The sequence below is a fragment of the Pseudoliparis swirei genome, chromosome 23, assembly GCF_029220125.1.
Source record: "Pseudoliparis swirei isolate HS2019 ecotype Mariana Trench chromosome 23, NWPU_hadal_v1, whole genome shotgun sequence".
In the NCBI taxonomy this organism is placed as follows: domain Eukaryota; kingdom Metazoa; phylum Chordata; class Actinopteri; order Perciformes; family Liparidae; genus Pseudoliparis; species Pseudoliparis swirei.
The window spans coordinates 20,183,651-20,200,637 of NC_079410.1; the positions used below are offsets into that span (position 1 = coordinate 20,183,651).

The window sequence follows — 16,987 nt, forward strand, 5'->3', positions numbered from 1 at the left end:
TATCAGGGTTCGTACGCTCATGGAAAACATGGAGAAGTCATGACATTTTTAAATGGTTATTTCCAGTCATGGAAATTTGTTATATTCATATGTTCATCTACACAGTTTGATTAAAAGAATAAATATGTTTATAAATATGTATTCTTTTAATCAAACTATTGTCTCTCATTCATTTGTGTCATTTAAGGTTTATACCTGTGTATAAACCGAGATTTCACATAATGTTTGGTCATGGAAATTTGGTTCAAATTAATGGAAAAGTCATGGCAATCCATATGTCAACATGTTTTTGAACCCTTTATTTATATATATATATATAAATCAGTTTGTTTTTTATAGCCCAACATTACAAATTTGCCTCAAAGGGCTTTACAATCTGTACTCATACGACATCCCTGTCCCAGGACCTCACATCGGATCAGCAAAAACTCCCGAAAAAAGGGAAGAAACCATTAGGAGAGCAACAGAGGAGGATCCCTCTCCCCGTATGGACAGAATATACAGTATATATATTGTTGTCCCCGACAAGGCTGAAAGTCAGTCAGTGTAACGTTATCAGAGCAGGAATGAAGCGCTGCTCAGCGCTCCTATCTGAAGACCGCTGGGCTGATAGCCAGGAGCAGATAACAGCTCTGGCCTGAGACCAGGAAGACTGCTGCTCTCCTCTAAGGTTTGAAGACAGGACTGAAGCAGACAGTTTTTTTTTTTCTTCGAAACTTGAAGAGACAATTTGTCTGATAAATTAAAACTGTTACTTTTTCCATTCTGTATTTAAAGGTCTTTTTCCCCTTTTGGGTTTCATGTTTGAGTTTCTGTAAGTGCACCCTTATCTTTGTTTATCCACGGTGGCTATCTGGCACTCTTTTCTTCCGTTTGTTACATACAAACTGCTGTTGCTGGGAACTTGAACTGCTCTCTGTTCACACGCCAGCCGACACTTTAACTGACAGTTCTCTACGTTTGTACGCTTGAAAGAACTTTGTGAATATTTAACCGAATATTTTTCAGGACTTCCAGCACAATTCATGGCCCACGCTTTGGTTGACATTTTCAACTTTCAGTGCCCCACAACATTGAATATTCAGCTCTTATCAGCACTATAAAATAAATTGAGACTCCAACCACGTTCAGTGCTTACACAACTGCAAATTCAGCTACTGTCTGTTCTGTATTCCATCTACCACTTCAAGTACAATTTCAACTGTTTCATTACATCAACCTTTTTGGAACGTTTCAGCCACGAATGTTCAGCAGCGATCACCTGATCTTCAGAAAATGCAGCCTTTGAGTTTGAATTTTTCCATCGTATTCTCTATTGATATTTTAAATCCAACAAACTACACCGAACATCTATTCTTCTGTGTGTGTGTGTGTGTGTGTGTGTTTGTGTGTGTGTGTGCATGTTGTTGAATGAGGCTTTTCCCCTTTCAATGGGACACCTGAACAGATAAAAAAGGAATGAACCGCATGCTCCCGACTAATGAATTGTGCACGTGCATGTGTTTGTATTGAGATTTCTATAGAAAATGGTCATCATTATGCACCATCCAGGCCAGGAGAGTAAAACATGTGCCATTCTGTTAACCCTTTCATTTTTTTAGAAAAGATATCCTCAGATAGATGCAACTCACTATTTCATTTTGTGCGCATTCTTATGGTGCGTTCACACCAGACGCGTCGAAAAAATTCTCGACGCGTCTGACGCAGCAGTCTCGACGCGCGTCGAAAAAAGTGTGTTCACACCAGACGCGTCGGACGCGTCGGGGCGGAGTAATAAATGGGTCGAGGAACGACAGGACCGCAGAGTACTTCCACTTTTTAGTGGACTGAGCTGCACTCCCACTGCGCTTCTCGCTGCTCTCTCTCTTCTTCTCTCTTTGATACGTGTCTCTGAGACTTTTCCACCTACAGATCTCCTCTGCCATGAAACACATATGCCGGCGGTTGGTTCATAGTAAAGTATAACAAATAGCGAGAATAAAAGCAAATACATACATTCAAAACTTACCAGGTAGTCCCACGGCTTCTCCGACCTTCTTCCAAGCTTCATCTTTAAAGCTACGGTTTCGGTAATTGTAAAGAGTCGTGTCATAAAGTTCGGGGTGCCCACAAACCGCGACAATAATCTGTTCCTCCATTTTTTTAAACCGGCAGGACGATGTCGAGCGGAGCTGCTCAACGCTGATTGGCTGACGCAACTATGACTCACGCGTTTTTGCTGCCGGAGTTGGGAAATTTCAACTCGCGCGTCGTCGAGCTGCGTTTGTTCGCTCTGTTCGCCCCACGGCAAACGCTCTGTTCGTGCTGCTTCAAACGCGTCTGACGCGCTGCTCGCTGGAAAATACGCAGCTACGCAGCTTCTACGCAGCTGTGCATTGACTTTGCATGTAATCTCGACGCGCGTCGAAATTTCGACACGTCCGGTGTGAACACACCATACATTTTCGACGTGTCCGGTGTGAACGCACCATTAGGTTACTCCGAGTACTTGCACTGTCTTTAGGGATAAGAAATAATCCACTATCAGCCTAGATTTACATTATTTTCATTGAAAACATCTTTAATACAGATAAAATAATTCCAACCAATATACACATTTTTGTTTGTTAAATTGTTTAGGCAACAGTTTATAAATCAGAAAACCTTGTACACCACGGCAGTATTGTGATAAAAACTAAAATGTTTAGCAGCAGCACCTTCACAAGGAATGTTTATCCGTTTACACCAAGTACTACCTTCCATAAAAAAGAACACATGCCAAGAGTTACTAAAATACCTGCTGCTGACTTCCTGGAAAGAAGCCACTTGTCTGTACTAAAAACTGCAGTGCACCCTGGGTATTTATGTTGGGCCTGATATGCTGCAGCCGAGTGGAGAGAACTCAAAGCAGATTAAACACTACTAGTTTCTGAACAGTGTTTCACAACTCTGACCAGCTCGCACACGGTAACCTCCGACCCTTCTTCTTCTTCTTCTTCTTCTTCTTCTTCTTCTTCTTCTTCTTCTTCTTCTTCTTCTGTCTTAAATGCCATATACTCATGTTTGAAATTAAAACTAATCCTAATATGTCCCATCCCCTTTTCTGCACTGAGAACCTAAATCTGTCGTTTGCAGATGGAGCTATAAGGGGCCATATTAGGGCAGAAATCCTAATGGAGTGTGAGAGCGAAGACATCCTTCCTTCCTTGACTGTGTACCTGTTTAAACACCTCCTCCTCCTCGCCTGGTCAACTCTCTAATGCATCTCTCTCTCTCTCTCTCTCTCTCTCTCTCTCTAATACACACGCGCGCGCACGGACGCTCTTATAGGAGGCTCCCAGCAGAGACGGACAGTGAACAGCGGAGCGCGCGCGCAACGGATCTGCTGGTTAAACTTGTTCGCTTCCTATTTTTCTCCCTACCCTTTCCACACACATAGGCACACACATACACGTACACGCACACACGCACGCGCGCACGCGCGCGCGCACGAATGCCTCGTTCTTTTCGGCAGCAACCGTGAAGCGGATTACCGGGCTAACTCACCGGGCACAGAGCGACTCATTCCTCAGACTCTCCAGACGGCAGGAGACTATTTTTTTGTCTTCTTCTCTTTTGTCCCACTCCGTAGACTGCGGATTTGACCCTCGGTCTTTTTCGGCGGATACTGAGCGCGCGAGCCGAGATCAAACAAAGTGTGCGAACATTAAGTCTGCAGTTCGTTTTCCAGCGGGGACGTGAAGAACCCTCTCCGTGCCCGTCCAGCGGTCTTCTCTTGCCCCCCCCTCCCCCCGCCTGCTCCGGTTCAACCGCACCGGTCAGACTCGGAAGGAGCAACAGCCTCCGCCGGCGCACCAGTGAGGTAAGAGACGCAACACCGGCCGTCTTTACCCCACCGCTCGACGGCCGTCGTTCCCCGGGCCTGTGTTTCCGGGGGGTGGGTCTGGTTGTGGGTAGGGGGTCCTCGGTGATATCCTAAACACAGGCCCTTATGCAGCAAAATTATTATTTTTTATAAACCATCCCGCAGTGGGCGTCAAACGGGCTCGAACATGTGTTTTGTGAAGAAGGAAAAATATGAATGATTTAAGGTATGCAAGGTATGTGATCCCCTCTTTATTTTAAAGTGTACTTTGTACACTTTGTACTGTCCACCTACCAACACACACACACACACACCTCAACACTGGGCTATATGGAACCCACGAATATTACATAAAAGTTACACTGCACTTCCTCATCCTCCTCCTCCCCATCTCTCTGTTTCACACCTGACCCTGTTTGAAGATTTGAAGATGTTGTTCTTGTACTGGTTCTGAGCAGGGCCGGCTGCAGGGACGTCCAACCAGTGGGGCCCACTAGGGCACCTTTTTATACCAAGGGGTATGGGGGTATACGAATGCCAAAGAAGGAGCTTTAAACATGCTAAAATGAAATGACATCAAGAAATAATCGCTATTTATAACCCCACAAAGCCTGGACAGATTAGGAGGCGACGGGTTCCTGGATACGGACTTGTGAAAGCCCCCCCCCTCATATGAGTAGGACATCCAGAATGACAACATACATTTCTTTTAGTTGTTTTCGTCTATTTCTGTCTCCCTGTAGTCGTTTTGGATCTCTTTGTGTTCATATTGTGTCTCTTTGTAGTTTAACGTGGCTGAGTAGTTGTTATTTGACTCTTCTTGGCTGTTTTGCATGTCCGCATCATCATTTACTATAACTTAATCGTTGTTTTGCGGGGGTTTATTCTTGTCATAAAATGGTTATAACATTTTCTTTCTTAGAGTTGATATTTGTCTCTTTGTAGTGTTTTTTTTTAAACATGTCTTCATCATTTCACGTCTGTTTGGGGTTGTTTTGAGTTTATTTGTCGTCGATTTGCATGTCCTTGTAGTCATTTTTGTTGTAGTCTTTTTGGGTGCCATTGTGGTCTTTGTGCATATTTTTCGAGCTTCCATTCCAAAATGTTGTGGGTGCTACTGTATGGTTGAATCAAAGTTGTTAGTCCAGGCCGATATCGAGCCGATCCGATCGATTGGCCCCGGTCCCATGTTGGCGGGGCCGTGCTGGTGTGATATGAGCTGGACTGATGCCAGCTGCCTCCGGGCTCATTGGAGTGTCGTAACGGACCGGCTGGTTGTGAAAAGTCTGTCAGCGTCTGCCATTTATTTCCCTCAGCAGCGTCTGAACGAGGAGCCCCTTCCTTCTTTCTTTGCCTCCACTCTCGGCCGGTCAGGGGAGCTCTGCCTGTCCATTTCTATTTTTAGTCTCTATTTACAATGCAGTAGCTATAGTGACACTCTCTCCCTCTGTTTCCCTTCATCCGTCTCTTCCTGCCTTGCGATCCCTCTCTCTTACGCCGGCACCTCTTTCACTCGCTCACTTTTCAGACGTGCCCCTCACCTTTTGGTTTTCTCCTTCAAGCCGCCATCGCCATCGTCGACCATAGAGTCAGACGGAGCGATTCAACGCATTGAGCATTAGTGCTGTAGCGGCGCGCCACACCTGCTCCGCCGTTACGCACACACGTACAGTGTATTACTTTGTAAGGGGGGGGGAGGTTAATCTCTGGATGCTTTTGACCCAAATCACCACGGAACCTACATTACATGGCACCCCACCCCGATCCCACCCCCCCCAAAAAACAACAACCACCCCACAGCCCCCCCACCACACACACACACCCAAACATGTCAAGCAGCAGTCTTTTGGATGCCGACAGAACACCATATTTTCAGAGGCTCAGAGAGTTGTTAATTATTCCTGAGAAAACACGCTGGAGATATCGGATTTGGCCTGAATTGCCTTCAGGCAGAGATGAAGGGAAAAAAAGGAGAACAAAGTTTGATTAGAAGATCTCAAAGAATAGTTTTTAATAAAGCAAATGTAATTAACTGGTCCGTCGTCTTCCATAATTCCAGAGCACAAAACTTCAGGCAACCCCAACCTCCCTTAAAGCTCCACGTCCGCTGCAGTTCACCACTGAACAAACGCCCCGCGCTGCAGCTCTGCTATAGCTTCACATTGGCAAATTTACTTCAGCCAATTATTGACGTATCAGAGTACACATGCTGGAGAAATGAGCATCACTGGCATGCCTGCGCTGTGTTTCACAAGTCGGATGTCATGCAAAGCACAGGGCACTGACGGATCATGTAGAAATCGACTGGACCTTTTTCTCTACAGTGACTCATCGACTTGGTTGAGGACAATACGTCACACAGTGCACAGGGATCCAGTGCAGCAGATGAGGAATAATACATCTATTTCTTTTGTGTGTTTCCATTATACTAGCAGCGTGACTCCGGGGATGGCGACGTCGACAGCCGGTTTGTCATTTCCACAGTCCACCACTCCGGTCCGGACTGTAATAGCTCAAAACGACGAGATGGATCACCGTGAACTTTAGCACAGGCGTCTCCTCAAAATGTCTGCGGCTGACTGATTCTTTTGGTTTATTACCAATGCCACATTTATAACATTCTCGAGTGCCTCAGCGTGTGTTTAACCCTCCTGTTACCGTAGGGTCAATTTGACCCCATTCAATGTTTAACCCTCCTGTTACCTTTATATTTCCTGACATATTCTACCCTCGGGGTCAATTTGACCCCAGCAATTAAAACCTCTAGAAATTTATTAGAATTAATATTGTTTTCCAAGTTTAAGTGTGAGGTACTTTATGTTTGTTTGTTGACTACCTAAATAGCCCTTTAAATATATAAAAAAGTTGATATTTCTTATATGTTTGACACCGTGAAAAACAGCCTGGGGTCAAATTGACCCGAAAGGACACCGACATTAAACATTGAATGGGGTCAAATTGACCCTAAGGTAACAGGAGGGTTAAGGGGAACTGCGACCCATTCTTTAAATTCATACACGTTGTTTTGATGGTCTAAGAAGACGGTGCAAAAATATTAATAAATATGAACAACTCTCCCAAATCCAAAAACTTGAGCGCTGAAAATCTCATTTGTGATATCATCGGGTATACAGTGCAGAGCCGCTCAGTTTTTGCTGTGATTTTCTGAGTTTATGGGTACATGTTCTGTCTCACAACCGAGAACACTACTATAGAATAACAAATTAAAAAAGAAAATTCAACGTCTTCCGTTCACGGTCCGTGGAGCAACCCCGGACTTTAAACCTGATGACATCACAGGTTCGGGATCTACTTCTCTGCTTCCTGGCTTTGAGAAAGAGAACAGCTGAGAAGATGACTCGACTTCTCACTAGATTTATTACCTCACATTGTAAACAATGGAGTTCATGGTCTCATTCTCTAGTTTCAAGTCATTTCGTAAATTACGGTCCCATTTAGAGTCAAATAGGCCATAGAACAGGGTATGGGCGGGCGTGCTGGAATTGACAGGTTGCTTTAGTACGCGGCGTCTCGATATGGTAACTTCAGTTCACTCTTGCCAAAAGCCAAGACGGCAACGACCAAAATCTAAGATGGCGACAGCCAAATCGCCAAACTCGAGGATTCATAACCGCAGTGGGTGACGTCACGGTGACTACGGCCGACACTTTTAACCCTTGTGTTGCCTGAGGGTCATTTTGACCCGAATCAATATTACACCCTCCCCCCGCCTTAGGATTAATTTGACCCCATTCAATGTTTAATGTCGGTGTTCTTTCGGTAGTCAACAAACAAACATAAAGTGCCTCACACTTAAACTTGGAAAACAATATTAATTCTAATAATTTTCTGGAGGTTTTAATTGCTGGCGTCAAATTGAACCCAAAGGGTAAAATATGTTAGTAAATATAAAGGTAACAGGAGGGTGAAACATTGAATCGGGTCAAAATGACCCAAAGGCGGGGGGAGGGTGTAATATTGATTCGGGTCAAAATGACCCTAAGGCAACACAAGGGTTAAACAGACTGGTTTTTCCCGATGGCAGATAAAATAATTTCCCACGGACGTGCTCTTCAGTGCCGTGAGATGAGCTTTGAGGAGCGCCAATGTCGGCCATGTGACAGTAAACAGATGAGGCGTTATGAGAGTGGTTTATATTAATTGTGTCCATATAAATATTGGTGTTTGAATAAAATGACACAAGTGCCTTTTAAATATGGCGGCTGGTTGTGATGGGATTGTATCGTTATTGTGAAGTTTTTTTGCTGTCAGTAACAACCATAATCGCTCCTGGCAGGGCAACAGAGAGAAAGAGAGATTGATCACGTGTTGGAGAAAGTGTTTTGAAATCTGTACAGCTGGACAGAAAGCACTTAGTGCGGAGGCACTCGTGGAAGACGGTGGGGGACAGATGGGAAACGGATACGAGAGAGCGATGAGAGGAAGACAGTGAGAATGAAGCAGGGGGGGGGGGACCTGTCTCAGATTTAAACCTCTCGGTGTAAGACAAACATGGAAATCCTCATTTCCATGATTTTGAATTTCATTCGTTACCTTGCGGGTTGGAAGCTTAACGTTTGCTCAGGTGTTAGTCAGCTGTTATGCGGAAGATAAACACGGAGATGCACGGGGTGGCTATTGAGCAGTGGAGAGGTGGGGTAATTTGAGAAGGAAAGGAAGATGAGAGAGAATGGGGACAGTATAATAGAGACAGACAATAGATTGATGAGTCAGCGTATAAAAACATTGCTTTGACATCAAAGCTTTGTTTGAAATCATATGCTAGCACAGTATTCCCACTATCTATTGCAAAATGTAGCATGTGGTGCATTCCCACTGCAGTATGTGGGTTTTTCTGTACGTGAGAACATTAACTCGCCTTCAAATAAAACTGGAAAATATTAAATTGAGATACAAAGTGGTGATTTTTTTTTCTTCATCTTACAGAGCTGTTTGTCCTGGGCTCACAAAGTAAATGTAGTTTTCTATTCCTAAATGAGACGGCCAACGATGTAGAGATGGATGGAACAATCAAATAAAGGTGAAGGAGGGAGGGAGTGAAAAACAGGGATGAAGGAGATGGTGACCGAAAATAAATGAGAAAAGCATTCAATCCTTCTGTCGTCTCTGGAGGATGCTGCTGCAGCCTGATCTCAGCCTCTCTCTGCCTCTCCAATATTGGTGGTACAGACACACACACACACACCTGTCATCATATAATATTTCACCTGGTGTTTACCTCAAACTCACAGAACAAATATACTGGTACACACACTTTACTAACTCATTATGCCCGTCACGCCTCATTGAGCCACAGCTTTTTCTTGTTTGTGAAATATTGACATATGGGACCCTGTCGATATTTAGTATAAATAGGCATCGCTACGTCACCGATTGGCCGATTTGTTTGCCGTCGCCATGTTGTTGTTTTTTTTTGCAGCCAGTGAACAGTGAATGTTTGGAATCAGAAGAATGACGTAGTGACACCGTGTATGGCTCTGGTAGCAGCAGTGACCGGTCAATCACAGTAAGACCCGCCCTAAAGCATACCCTGCTTTATTCAATTCAATTCAATTCAGTTTATTTGTATAGCCCAATTTCACAAATTACTAATTTGTATCGGAATGCTTTACAATCTGTACACATAGACATCCCTGCCCCAAAACCTCACATCGGATCAGGAAAAACTCCCAAATAACCCTTCAGGGGGAAAAAAAAGGGAAGAAACCTTCAGGAGAGCAACAGAGGAGGATCCCTCTCCAGGATGGACAGATGCAATAGATGTCATGTGTACAGAAGGACAGATTTAGAGTTAAAATACATTCAATGAATATGACAGAGTGTATGAATAGTTCATAGTAGGCATATACCACGATGGAGACCTCCACGATCCATCAGGCAGATTATGGCCTATTTGAATCTAAATGGACTAGGGCTGCAACTAACGATTATTTTGATAATCGATTAATCGGTTGATTATTCTATCGATTAAACGATTAATCGGATAAAAAAACAAAAACACTTTAATTTTCAACGCTTTATTCAAAACAGGGTCCGTACGGTCATGGAAAACCTGGAAGTCATGGAATTTTTAAATGGCTATTAGCAGGCCTAGAAAAGTAATTGAAAAAAATAAAATCCCAAAATATTTGGAAAAGTACTGCAAATTTGTTTTATTCAAATTTTAATTTACACTGTATATATACGGTATGCTTTGGAATTCTCATTGTTAGTTTAAATACTACATCTTCTCACTTTGTCACGTATAGACAGAGTTTTCACAAAATGTTTAATCATGGAAATTTGGTTTAAAGTCATGGAAAGGTCCTGGAGATCCACTGGTCACCATGGTGATGAACCCGTCACAAACAGACTGACAGCTTTACTCTCCTGAGCAGTGGTCCCCATGTGGCCCCCTGAACAATATCAGAGACGCGTTTTCTTTTTCACCTGGCCCGCTGCCGTTGAGATTGCAGTGAGACGCGGAAAAAATGTGAAGTGGTGCTCTTCGCAATAAAACATCTTTGATGGACGTGTCGCGTCTCGGCCAATCAGCGTTCAGATGTCCACAGCGTTTTGGAAGTTGGGTTAGCTTGAATGTTAGTCCGCTACATCTGCTGCTGTCACGCTGCACGGTGTAGCGATACTAACAAAGTACCCGTACGTTAAAAACGATGTGATTTAGCATATTTTTAGTATCGATACTTCATTAAAAGAGCGATCAGAGCGCACTCGCTGCTCCGCTCCGTTAAATGGTGTCTGCACGCGCAGCGCTCACAGCGAGTCGTGGCTTATCTCCGTTGCCTTTCTCCATGGAAAAATATTTTCCGCTATCCGCCACGGAATAAATAACCACGTTTTCTACGTTATACTCTTGTGGAAATGCCACACGTAGTGACATGTAGCGCCCTGGTGTCTGGGTTCATAATGTCACCCGGAGGCGCACTTAGCTCCATGAATGTCTCCGACGACGTGAATGACTTCCGCATCCAGCGCCACGTGAGCAGCAGCAGCCAATTAGATTCATCAACAGAGGAGCAGCTCAGCGCTGATTGGCTCTCACAACGCAGCGTTCCGTCTCTCCTCTCCCTCTCGCTATGCTCTTGTTTCTCCTGCGCCGCTCTGCGCTCAACTCAACTTTGTTTATACTCCGTGACTTATTGAGTGCCGTAATAATCGCGCGACACAACGAATCGATAATGAAATTCGTTGCCAACTATTTTAATAATCGATTTTTATCGATTTTATCGATTCGTTGTTGCAGCCCTAAAATGGACCCTAATATACTCAATGGTAAATAGACCTGGACTTGTATAGCTCTTTTCTAGTCTGAGACCACTCAAAGTGGCTGTAAAAAAAGGAATAAAGTGGTAAAGCCCTCTTGATTGATTTGACTGGGTTTGAACATGGACATTTTATTTTTTACTGCGGATGATTGGTCTCGATCGGGCCTTTATGATCGATTCATTCTCTTTCTACATCTAAAATATATCTATTCTGAGGGAATGGTATGGAACATTGTTTTCCAATATGAGGCAGGGACATACAGTATATAGAAAACAAAGCATATATCTTTTTAGATTCCTGTTCTATATATATTTTCCAAATCAAGCCACTCTGCAATCACTTCAAAATAGACGTTGAGAGTTTTTCAGAGCCGTTTAAATACAAATTGAACGTGCCTATCGTGCCGCTCATTAGCAGCCTGGCCATGCGGTGAAGTAGGTGTTGAATTCGGAGGAGCTATTTCCAGCCTCGCAATGCCCCCTCACTCACTTAACTGTCATGAAGGACAATTGCGTAATATTAAGTGTTATTCGATACAATAGCATTGTTGTTTCGGTGCTGGAGCACCACAGTGGGATCGATTCTGAGTGCAGATCAGACAAGTGCTCGGCTCATCCCAATCCTCAAATGACTCGCACAGGCGTGCGCACACACACACACACACACACACAAGGGTACACAAACACTAGCACACACAAGAGGGAAAGAGTATTGTTGAGAGGGTAGAGTGGACACAGAGCGTAGGTGGGGAGAGAGAGAGAGAGAGAGAGAGAGAGAGAGAGAGAGAGAGAGAGAGAAAGAAAAAGATGCAGCGGATGAGAATGGAGGCAGTATTGTTGTAGAAGAGTTGATCACTGGCATATTTGGCTTTCTCAAGGTGCGTTCTCACCAAAGCGTTGCGAATTATCCGCGCGAGTAGATCCATTGCAAAGTCAACGTACAAACGCGAGTGGTTGCGTGCATAAGAATTTTTCGCCGGGCAGCGAATATTCAAAGTGAAATATTTCAATTTTGGCGGAGAATTCGCCCAATGGCGAGATTATTAAGACGTAGTCAGTGAAAGTCACCGAGCTGTGTGCGCCTACGGGTGATGTTATGTATATAAATATATATACATGATATTAATCTTATGAACCCAAACAGCGTTAGATGTTCAGACGTTTGTGGGATGTCTTCAGCAAGTGTAAAGCAGAACTAGTGGTTAATTCTTCCGTGATGGATGGCTTAAAATGTAACCGTTTCCACGGACTAAAGCCACAGAGATAAGCCCCGCCCCTCGCGTGAGTGAAGCAAAAAGCCACAAATAGTCACGCGAGTAAACTCACGCGAGTAAAGCGTTGCTAAACCTGGTGACCACTGAGCTACAGCCAACCCACCCAGATAGAGGTGCAAACTGTCCGTACCACACAATACATTTCACTTTAACCCAAACATATGTGTGTGTGTGTGTGTGTGTGTGTGCCGGGTTATGTGAAGTCCTAAATATTCTGTGGGTAAAGGCAGGCTTGGTTAGCGTGCTGTAACTAAGATGGTATCCATCAAGTGCAGAAACCTTACATTATCATATAATATGAGTAAAACTCACGATAAATACATGAGTGTTCTGTCTGCAATACTCAATCTTCAACTTTAGGCACGGATTCTGTCTTTGGTTAATTGTGGCTACTCCTACCGACTTACAGTTTTCGGTGAATATGAGCTGTTAACATGGACATTACTGATACAGATTGCAGAGAGAGGCCTGTTTCTTCTGTGCTGGGCAAGTGAGTACAGGCTGTCCTTTTTGTTTGGCAGAGAGGAACAAACATGTTCTCCTTTCCCTCCCTGTTGAACATAAACTACTCTGACCCGCATGCGATGCTCAGGAGTGGCAGTCCGATAGAAATGTGCAGGGTTGCACTTGAGTGCTATGTGTTGCGTAACTTTAACCGCCCCCCTCCCCGCTGTACGCAGGTAGAAAAGCCCCCCACATCGAGCTGCAACCATGGATGAAATGGACCTTCCCCAGATGCAGAAGGAGGTGGAGAGCCTCAAGTACCAGCTGGCCTTCAAACGAGAGAAGTCCTCCAAAACGGTGACTGAGTGAGTTGGCTCGAGTTCCACAAGCCAAGAGCTCATCGCCCCAAAAAGCCACTGTGATGAATAACTCTGAAATGAAACCGTGTCTAGCCTTTAGTCAAAAAAACGTGTTATCGTTGTACACAATTCCATTGGGTGATTGAAACCAGTTATCCTATTCAGGGGTCACGCTGGAGCCAATCCCAGCGGACATTGGCAGGGTTCACCTGGACAGGGAATCTCAGGGCAATAGTTTCACACATTTCAGTTTTTATTTTTAAGCCAAGCTTTTTTGCTCATTAGTTGAAAGGATGAATACCACTATTATGCTGAATAGTAAATATAAAGGTACAGCCAGCAGCAATTAGCTTAGGCTTAATGTGTTTGAACTCTAAATCTGTCCTTCTGTACACATTACATCTATTGCACCTGTCCATCCTGGAGAGGGATCCTCCTCTGTTGCTCTCCTGAAGGTTTCTTCCCTTTTTTCCCCCGTGAAGGGTTGTTTGGGAGTTTTTCCTGATCCGATGTGAGGTTCTGGGGCAGGGATGTCTATGTGTACAGATTGTAAAGCACTCTGAGACAAATTTGTAATTTGTGAAAATGGGCTCTACAAATAAACTGAATTAGCTTAGCACAAAGTCGAGGAAAAGGGATATGGCTCGCGTGACTCAGTCTAAAAGTAACTCAAAACAACCGAGATATTGAGTTGTATTCGTTGTGCTTTTGTTACCTTTTACCGACGCACAACCACCACTGTAACAACAGCATTGTTGTAAATAAAGAGCAACTCTTATGTACAAAGCGAAAAAAAGCTCCTCCCCATAAATTAGGCCTTTACATTAAATCAAACGTGACTGGTCGGTGTGGCAGCCGGCAGCTTTATTCACAGACGGCACCATGACTACCGAGCAAACCACATCTGCCAACGGAGGCCGTGCGACGCGGTTGAAAGCTCTGGAAGGGTTATTTGGGAGTTTTTCCTGATCCGATGTGAGGTTTTGGGGCAGGGATGTCTATATGTACAGATTGTAAAGCACTCCGAGACAAATTAGTAATTTGTGAAATTGGGCTATACAAATAAACTGAATTGAATTGAATTGGAAAAAGTGCCGGAGTGGACCTCGGGTTAACCAGCGGCTGCTCCCCAGCTAGCTCAAGTATTCAGAGGGTTATTCCATTACACACCAACGGAAAGACATAAGTACAATGATTACATGAACACAATGACTTTGAGTGTGACAGCGTTAGTCACTCCCCCACAGCAATAAAACAGTGATATGGCTTCATTAACTAATGCTGCCTAGAGGGCTATCGTCACAGTCGCGCACGTCGCATCATTAAGCGAAGCTGCGGCCGCCATTAGATTCTGTTCAGCGCTCTCTTTGCCCGTCTGACGCTCTCACTGCAGCGGCGGCGGCATATTAATCGAGGCGTCCGCAGACTCGTTGTTTTTCATGTTCAGAAGTATTCGGGACCAGTGTGTTGTGAATCTAAGAAACAATACTGAATAAAAAGCAAAACATAATAGATACTGTATATTCATTTCGAAGTACTGTTCACGGTAACTAACTGATTTAGTATTTTTACAAATGAGAAGTTCAATTCCTGAGACAATTAAATACACCTTTAGCAAATAGCACCACCATGAATTGGACTTCATTTCCATCTCAAGGTTTTGATTCACAAAAGATATTCCGCTATCGATATTCCGCTATCGATATTCTGCTATCGATATTGCCCTATCGATATTGCGCTATCGATATTACGCTATAGATATTACGCTATAGGTATTACGCTATCAGTATTGCGCTATCGATATTGCGCTATCGATATTAGGCTATCGATATTGTGCTATCGATATTACGCTTTCGAAATTACGCTTTCGATATTACGCTATCGATATTACGCTATCGATATTACGCTATCGATATTGCGCTATCGATATTGCGCTATCGATATTACGCTATCGATATTACGCTATCGATATTACGCTATCGATATTACGCTTTCGATATTACGCTATCGATATTACGCTATCGATATTACGCTATCGATATTGCGCTATCGATATTACGCTTTCGATATTACGTTATCGATATTACGCTATCGATATTGCGCTATCGATATTAGGCTATCAATATTGTGCTATCGATATTACGCTTACGATATTACGCTATCGATATTACGCTATCGATATTACGCTATAGATATTACGCTATCGATATTGCGCTATTGATATTACGCTATTGATATTAGGTTATAGATATTACGCTATAGATATTACGCTATTGATATTAGGCTATAGATATTACGCTATCAATATTACGCTATCGATATTACGCTATCGATATTACGCTATCAATATTAGGCTATCGATATTGCGCTATCAATATTGCGCTATCGACATTACGCTATCGACATCACGCTATCGACATCACACTATCGACATCACGCTATCGACATCACGCTATCGACATCACGCTGATGAATTTACACTACTCTTATTACGCTCGCAATATTACGGCAACGATATTATGCAAGCGACTTTGCGCTGACAATATTATGCTATCGATATTATGCTATCGATATTGCGCTATCGATATTTCGGTGTCGATATTTAGCTAACGACATTACGCTGACTTTATTACACTAGCGTTATTACGCTGGCGATATTATGACAACGATATTATGCGAGCGTCATTGCGCCGACGCTATTACTGTGCCGATTTTCCGCTAGTGACATTGCGCTTACGATATTATGGTAACGGCATTACACTACAGATATAACGCGAGCGACATTACGCTGACGATATAACGCTAGCGACATTACGCTGACGATATTACACTAGCGAAATGTCCTTCTCTCTTTCTTACCTTGTATGGAAAAAGGAGTGTAGATAGAGGATGGATTGTGCTGATAAACTTCCCCTGGAATAGCAAAAAGTCACTCTCTATTTTTCTCTCTCTCCATAAAGTTTGGTAAAGTGGATAGAGGACGTCATCCCGGAGGATCCCTTCCTGAACCCGGAGCTGATGAAGAGCAACCCGTGGGTGGAGAAAGGAAAGTGCATCCTTCTCTAGAAGAAACCACCCAGCACTGCCCCGACCCTTCACCTTGAACCACTCTGACCAACACGCACCTCGCGATGAGCCCCTGGACCTGACCCTCCTGTCCCCCGGCCTGCGAGGGCCACGGCGGGACAACGCCCCCCCAACCTCTCACCTTGAATGTACGACAGCTGATGTCTCCCCACCCCCACCCCGACTTCCCCGAACACACACTGCAACAAAGCACACACACACACACACACACACTTACACACTCCAAACTCTGGGTTGTTGCCCCCGACCACCACACACATCCACTGCAAGTTTATTCCTGCCATGGCGGTTGCATACGATATATGATGATCAATATTCCTATTACATGTCTCTGTATGATATATGGTATTTATGCAGCTGCCAGTTGACACGCTTTCTACTCTTCATTGTGTGCATAGCACTTTTTTTTCTCTTCCATTTTTGATGAGTTGTAATAAACTGTATTCTCATTCTCACTGCCAGACTGACCGCAGATCAGCGGGGGGTTGAACGTCAATAGATTGTAAAAGTATGTAGTCGACAAACTAAACTAAACTACACAAACCTATAATGATTCATAATTAAATGACGAGAGAGTATATTAATACACCAAATACGTGCTTGTATTGGCTTACAGACAATGGTTTTAATTCCCCAGACTTTCTATCGAACAACTAACCGTAACATACAGAACAGATGGGGGGGGGGGGGCGT

General features: G+C 43.8%; 1 protein-coding gene across 1 annotated transcript; it reads left to right on the forward strand.

The window, feature by feature from the left end:
- The first annotated feature begins 3,305 nt into the window (after window positions 1-3,305).
- gng13b (guanine nucleotide binding protein (G protein), gamma 13b) lies at window positions 3,306-16,749 on the forward strand. The gene is made up of 3 exons (XM_056408203.1): window positions 3,306-3,841; window positions 13,085-13,213; window positions 16,168-16,749. The coding sequence occupies exons 2-3, from the start codon at window positions 13,116-13,118 to the stop codon at window positions 16,271-16,273; spliced, it is 204 nt and encodes a 67-aa protein (XP_056264178.1). The 5' UTR covers window positions 3,306-3,841; window positions 13,085-13,115; the 3' UTR covers window positions 16,274-16,749.
- Window positions 16,750-16,987: the final 238 nt, after the last annotated feature.